General features: G+C 34.7%; 1 protein-coding gene across 1 annotated transcript; it reads left to right on the plus strand.

Annotated features, from left to right (window-relative positions):
* Nucleotides 1-884: 884 nt before the first annotated feature.
* On the plus strand, nt 885-6032 carry LOC100809901 (lysine-specific histone demethylase 1 homolog 2). The gene is made up of 3 exons (XM_003527222.4): nt 885-1004; nt 1133-2929; nt 4780-6032. Exons 2-3 carry the CDS (start codon nt 1396-1398, stop codon nt 5475-5477), a joined length of 2232 nt encoding a protein of 743 aa, XP_003527270.1. The 5' UTR covers nt 885-1004; nt 1133-1395; the 3' UTR covers nt 5478-6032.
* Nucleotides 6033-8064: the final 2032 nt, after the last annotated feature.

Here is an 8064-nt window from a genome sequence, read left to right on the forward strand (position 1 = left end):
AACTTCATAGTTCATAGCACGCATTTTGAGATAAAATGCGCAAAAAATTAAATATTTACTTCACCTCCCTCGGTATTGTGATATTGTCGCATGTAGATAATTTTTGCGACATTATCCAAACGAATTAACTAGAGTCAACTTCGTCATAAACTAACTCAAATCTTAATCGCATGCAAGTTATGAACATAATAATCTTAGGAGTTTCAATTACAGTACGTACTACACTAGTACAATATAAAGTTTAAACCAATACAATAAACATCTACTCTTATACTATATATTATACTACATTTTTACTTTTTAATATTCTCTATTCTCTCATTTGAAGGTATATTTCATTAATTATTCTTCCAATCAATCAATTTTTTTTCTATTTTCCTACTGTACAAAAAACAAATTTTTTTAATTCAATTTTAATAATTTTTTAAATTCAAATATTAATAATTAAAATAATATTATATCAAAATTTAAATTATTCATTATAAATATTAAATATAATTTAATACATTAATATTTATTTATAATGAGTTTAGTTATAATACAATTTTTATATTAAAAAATATTTATTATTCACAATTCTTTTAAGAGACCTTTATTCATAAATTTTAATTATATGGAAAATATATCTTGTATAATGCACAAACTAAAATAATATTTCTTAAATAATTCAAATAGAAGTAAATTAATAAAAAACAATTTGAATCAGAATCTCACAATGGTCATGCAATTTCAATTTTTGTCTCCCATATGAATTTAATTTGACTCCAGTTTGAAAATGTTGGTGGGCCATTCTGTGGAATCCCCCTCAGTGTTGTCGTAGCCCAATAGGCCCAATACCATCACCTATACTAAACATAAATAACACACATTCACATCCTATCCATCCTTATAATCATAATAATCAGTGACACATTTGCTTGTTCCGTTTACCTTAGTGCTCCTTTCCACCGTTGCAGGTCGTGTCGTGACTCCTCACAAAGAGTTTTAACGTTCAATGAATCACTGTAAGCCCCTTCTCTCTCTCTCTCTCTCTCTCTTCCTTTTTTTTCATTCTTCGTTTTGTTTTGTTTCGTTTCTCAGTGGTTCAAACACTTACACACAGATGTAAAACTTTTCTTTTTTTGCTTTGCAGAAAAAAAATGATGTAAAACTATGACAAAGGTACGTTCCTCCAGAAAAGAAAAAAAAAATTCAAGCGAAAATCATTTCTGTAGGGTTTTGAGTTTAATGTTAATTGTTTTTGGTGAATACTGCTTACCCATTTGCTCAAATCTAGCGTAGTAGTTTTCTTTGCATGTAGTTGTGAAGAGAGTTGGATATAAGGGGAGGCACGTTGTTGGGATTGGGGTTGGGGTTGGGGTTTCTTGTGTTTTGTGTGAACCCTAGATAGGAATAATGGAAACCCCGTCTTCAAATGGATCGGTTTCGAAGCGTTCGCTGAGGAGGAAGGTGAATTTGAGGAACTATGATGAGGATCTGATGGATGAGATGTTTGAGAAGCAGTTGGGAGGTGGTTTGAAGAAGAGGAGTAGGACTAAGGAAGATTTGGAGAAGGAAACTGAGACTGAGGCTATGATTGCGATGTCGCTCGGTTTTCCTATTGATGCTTTGCTTGAGGAGGAGATTAAAGCTGGGGTTGTGAGGGAGTTGGGTGGGAAGGAGCAGAATGATTATATAGTCATAAGGAATCATATATTGGCTCTGTGGAGGAGGGGGAATGTCAGGTTGTGGTTGAGTAAAGGGATGGTTAGAGAAACTGTGAGCAATGAGTATGATCATTTGATTAATTCTGCTTATGACTATCTTTTGTATAACGGCTACATAAATTTTGGCGTTTCACCCGCGTTTACTTCTCAGTTGCCCGAGTCAACTGAGGGGACTGCGGTTGTTATTGGTGCTGGCCTTGCCGGGTTGGCAGCAGCGAGGCAACTCTTGTCGTTTGGTTACAAGGTTGTGGTTTTGGAAGGCAGGAGCCGGCCTGGTGGTCGAGTTTATACTCAGAAGGTGGGGCGCGAGGGTAAGTTTGCTTCCATTGATCTTGGTGGGAGTATTATTACAGGCATTCATGCTAACCCTTTAGGGGTTCTGGCTCGACAGCTTTCTATACCACTTCATAAAGTCAGAGATGATTGCCCTTTGTATAAGCCAAATGGGGCACCGGTTGATAAGGAAACGGATGCAAGCGTTGAATTTGTATTCAATAAGTTGCTTGACAAGGTTATGGAGTTGAGGCAAATTATGGGTGGGTTCGCAAGTGATACCTCTCTTGGTTCGGTCTTGGAGATGCTCAGGCGGTTGTATAATGTGACCCGAAGTACAGATGAGAAGCAGTTGCTTGATTGGCATCTTGCAAATTTGGAATATGCAAATGCTGGGTGCCTTTCAAATCTTTCGGCTGCCTATTGGGATCAAGATGATCCTTATGAAATGAGCGGTGATCACTGCTTTCTTGCTGGAGGAAATATGGGGTTGATAAAAGCTTTATGTGAAGGAGTTCCTGTTTTTTATGGAAAGACCGTCAATACTATCAGATATGGAAATGAGGGTGTTGAGGTTATTGCTGGGGAACATGTCTTTCAAGCAGATATCGCCTTATGCACTGTGCCTCTTGGAGTTCTTAAAAAGAAGGCCATCAGTTTTGAACCTGAATTGCCTGCAAGGAAATTGGAAGCAATTGAGAGGATGGGGTTTGGGCTGCTGAACAAGGTTGCTATGGTTTTTCCTCATGTGTTTTGGGGGGAAGATCGAGACACATTTGGATGTCTCAATGAACATAGTCATCAACGTGGGGAATTTTTCCTATTTTACTGTTACCATACAGTTTCTGGAGGTCCAGCACTTATTGCGCTGGTGGCTGGTGAAGCTGCACAAGCCTTTGAATCCACAGATGCTTCCATTTTGCTGCATCGGGTTTTGACCGTGTTAAAAGGTATCACATTTATTTTATGACTTGTTGATGAAAAATTGAATGCCTGTGTTATTGTGTTTGTTTATCCAATGATATGGTAGTGTTTGGTAGACATATTTGAACTGGATGAAACTTAACATATGATAGGACTTGGTTCTATTAAAAAGGGTGGAACCATGTAAAATAGGATAGAACCACTTCATTAATTATTTTTTATTGACAAAAGCAGTGTTCTTAAATAGCCGCTATGGCCATGTTGCATTGCGGGATTGCTCGGATCCGCAATTGCGGCTGCCATATGAGTGTTGTGGTTGCAGCATGACATGCGTCCTGCATCTGCTTGTCATCTTTGGCGAGTCTCTGGTCAATTGAACTTTTGAGCTAATATTATGTGAATTTTTACTGCTATGCGACTTCTGCTATTTTCCCTCAATGATCCGCCCTATGATATAGTGGATTATTGGCTTTCTTCCATTTTATGTGATTTGCAACTGATAAAACTAGACAACAATACCCTTAGGTTTATTTAACTCTTCTGTTTTCTCCTCGCCTCTTGTGAGATTTGATGGCAAGAGACATTACTCAACAGTGATAACTAGATTTTACCTTTTCCATTAATCTTGTGTTTCCTTCCATTGATTAAATTCTTTTGCAATTGGAACTGTGTCTTCCTTTTGTTTCGTTTAGGGTTGAGTAATTTCTTTTGCCAATTCTTGTGTAAGTTGTTTTTGATTTTGATTAACCACTAAAACTATGAACTATCACCTGTACATCATGCAATGCTGTGAATACGAGGATGATTGAAGAAGAGTATCTGTTTTTCAGCATTGTTGTTAAAATTGTGATTTTGCTAATAGGATTGTATGATCCTACAAGTTTTATACTATCCATGCTCGATTACAACTGGGATTGCTGTAGGATCACGGAGGAAGATTGCAAAAGCACACCCCGTTACCAAGCCTTGTGCAAACTGGAAGTGAAAAAGTCCATTCTTTTTGGATGTTTTCCCCAAATCTATATTCTCTTCACGCGACACCATCAAACTTAGAATCTGTCTTCTTTTATTTTTGAGAACTTTTTGTGACACCATATCTTGATGTTCTTTTCACCGGACACCATGAAAGTTCTCTTAGTTTTCTCTTTTTGTGTTGTTGGTCTCGACCTTTCAAGTGCCCTTTTGTCTCAACTTCTAAGGCACACTTGATGACTTAACCTCTTTAATGATAAGATTATCATACTTTTAATTTATCATTAAATATAACTAATCAGTAATAAAAGAGAAAATATTATTGTGTAATACTCATTGGTTAAGTTAAAGGAGAAACATACTATGAAAGGTAGAATGTGTGATATGGTATGCTTAACTTTTATTTTTCAGATTTTGGGTTAAAAGTTGGCCTGGCCCATGATGGGTCAGCCCACATCAAGTTAATAAATTTTTTTACTGCTAGATTGGGCCAAATGATTTTCAGGCTAAATTATATTAGCCCAGCCCATTTTTTTAGACTAATTGAGCCAGCCCATTGGGCTCAACCAATTTTAACATGGTGATAGAAATATTAAAATGGTGTTTTGATCTGATTTACATAAGGTTATGTTTAGTTTTGTAGTTACTAAAGGCATTAAATGGAACAATAATGTCCCATTCCATTCCATTTTGTTTCTGTGTATTCATTTGTCAAATGCTACCAATATAATATATTCAAGTCCTTGCTCTTGAAAATCAGATAGTCTTTGTATCCATTCTCCTTCTCATACTGTCATCTATTTTTCTCATTTTTGTGACACTTGCTAGATCAATACTATGGATATTTCCATTTGCTGATTATCCCTTGCTTGTCTTGTTTCACATGTTACTTCTTGTTCTGCAGGAATATTTCATCCCAAAGGCATCATTGTGCCTGATCCAATACAGTCAATTTGTACAAGATGGGGCAGTGATCCCCTTTCTTATGGTTCCTACTCTCATGTTAGCGTTAATTCATCTGGTGCCGATTATGATATACTCGCTGAAAACGTGGGGAATAGATTGTTCTTTGCTGGTGAGGCCACGAGTAGGCAATACCCAGCTACTATGCATGGTGCTTTCTTGAGTGGCTTAAGGGAAGCATCACACATTTACCGATCAGCTCGGATTCAAAACAATCCTAGGAAGTGCATGCCTAAGAATATCGTAAGCAATGACATCCTGGGTGATTTATTCAAGTGGCCTGATTTGGAATTTGGGAAGTTTGCTTTCATTTTTTATCCGTCTCCAGAAAATCTGCAGTCAACGGGGCTTCTGCAAGTCACTATTGGTGATGCTGAAGAAATTTATGAGGAGCTGTTTAGCAGCTACCCAAATGCAGCAAAATGGCCCTTGCAGCTGTACACTATAATATCCCGTGAACAAGCCCAGCAGCTACAAAAAGTTGAGGGAGGGAATGAAAGCCTGTTATCCTTTTTGGTAAAAACCCTTGGCTTAAAGCTTATGGGGCCAAATGCTTTGCTTACTGCAGGCAACACATTGATAGCTAGCATAGCTCATTCACGGAAAGGCCGGTGGAGGAACCGTGTAATTACTTGTTAACACCATATCTTAAAGAGACACAGTTGGTGTATCTTGTCTTGTTGAATTGAAAACTGTGCTATAGACACCCTTAAAAAAGGAATTGCTTGAAATGAGCATGACTTTTTTCTTTTCTGCTTCTGGGGTGAAAAGTCTGTATATAATATAGACTTTCATAGACAATTGATTTGCGGCCACAGATAGAGGATTTTTGGAGGCTTGACTGGAGAGATGATTCAATTTCTGAAGGAAATCTTCAGTCTCATTTTGAGATGTTTCTGTTAGCTGATCATAGTGTCATAGAACCCAGGAAAATTAGTTGAATTTTGAAGACAGAGATATTGATACTCCAAGAGGGGTGGAGAATTAGTATACAGAGGGGTTCAATGCCCCCAATTGTTTGTACCATGAAGTACTTACCGTTAATCCACCCCATGGAGAACATTAGTGTTTTTCTTTTCTTTTCTTTTTTCTGGAGGGCCTGTGGCCTGTGTGCCTCACTTGTAACTTGTATTGTATCACGTTTTCTTAATTCCTTGATTGGTTCTATATAGAAGGCTTGCATGTTGTAGAACAGCTTCATACCTCCTGTTTGCTGCCTTAGATTCTCATTGTTTTTTTCTTGAAAATTGCTTGCTGGATGAATATGCCGTACAAGAAAATCAGCAGGGTTACTTTCAGGGCAAAACAGCTGTTTGCATGTTTTTAGTTTTCAGACGCAGTTTTAACATGAGAAATGTGATTTTCACAAAAGGGTGGTTGTTTTTAACTATAATCAAGTTTATTTTTAAAAGATATTTGACTAAAAGTAAAGAAGACATTTTAATGTATTTTTTTTTATGAATTTGAGGTTACTTTTTAGTTTGGGTTTTAATAGTTTTCGGTCTTAAAAATTTTAAAAGTTACTACTATTATTATTTAGTCACAGTTGAGGGATTAAAAAATTACTATTTTTTGAAATGTAAGGATTAAAATAAAATTAAATAGTGACTAAAATAACGTATTTAGGAATTACACACACGTTGAACATCTTCCTTTATTTCCAAGCATTAGCCTCTTATTCATTTTACATTTAAAATGTTATATAGACTATATAATCACAAATATAGAACTAAATTAATCGTGCAATAAGAACTCATCAGACTGTACCTTTAGCATAACTTTTTAAACTGAGATTGCAGTTTCAATTATGTCATTATACGTTCCTGTGTGGCGACATGGGGTTGAAAAAGGTATTATAAGTTGATAATGAGTTTAATCTTCCTTCATTCTTGAGAAACTAAAGATTTTTATCTACAAATTTGATATAAACATAATTTCTTTTAGGTGTGGATAATGTGTCAAACTAATAAATTATACAACAATTATTAATTAGCTCAATAGCTTTCCTAAAAAAGGTGATCCAACCGCACCTTTTAGGATGACTATCTTGTTATGACTTTATTTCAAGTCACTGGTAATGATTAAGTGTATGATCGGCTCGAAAAATTGTAAATAAATGACTATTGTAAAACGTAAATGTAATTGAAATTATAAAGATGAAATATTCCCAAAGCTTGATATTGCATTTCTATAATATTAATTGCAGATTTCAATTTAAAACAACACGCTTTTTCCTATTAACATTTTTCACCAACATCCAAAAAAAACAATGCAATTCTTTTTTTATTTATACTTTCTACTCTCTAGCAAGATCCAAATAATGAATGTAATTGAATAAAATACTTTTCAACATTCTATTCTTCCTAGATTCAAAGAGACATAGCCCAATTGAGTAAGAGTGGAATCATATAAAAGATCAAAGTTAACAACTAAGAAGTCTCTATGACTAAAAATTATATAGTTTTCATTGCTTTCACTAAATTTTGTCTAAACATGCTTTTGACCAATTGTTTCAATGTTTAGTTTTTGAGTGTTGATTTCTTGATATCCTAAATAGGGCAAACATCCAGTTGACATTTCTTATCTTGATATTTCTTATCATATCAGATTTCCAATATTATCAATGATTTATCTTTTCTTTTATCCCGTCTTTCTCCGATTACACAATTTGAGTGTAAATAAATATTTTCCCATAGTTTTGTAATCATTGAAACTTTTTATATGGTTAATTCCCAACCTAACTTGTTGAAACTATCAATTCAGTCTTTCTTTCTAAAATACATCAATCAATCCCTTTATATTCACAAATAGATGTCCAAACTTAGCTTTTGCCAAAGGGTACTCAAGTGTTGACAAACAAAATCTACATTTCTATATGGAAATTTGTCTCTAAAATCAAAATAAAGCATCTAAACAAAAAATTACAACAAACTTGAAATCTAAGAAAATTAACAATCAATGTTCTAGTTAAATAGATTGATGATCTTGATACCAAAATCATTTGTTGTTGAATTGAAAAACATCAACAAAAACTAAATACATCATCGTCATCATCATAAAAATTTAGCCATATAAAGAGAGCTTTCACAAAAAAGTAATCTATCAATATAAACTTATATAATCAATAAAGTCAACTAAAAATAAATACACTTCAAATTATAAATGTTTGTAAAAAAATATCACTTGAATGCATAGAATTCACTTGCCTTTGGAAACTAGATGAAAA

Source organism: Glycine max, chromosome 6, assembly GCF_000004515.6.
Source record: "Glycine max cultivar Williams 82 chromosome 6, Glycine_max_v4.0, whole genome shotgun sequence".
Taxonomy (NCBI): Eukaryota; Viridiplantae; Streptophyta; class Magnoliopsida; order Fabales; family Fabaceae; genus Glycine; species Glycine max.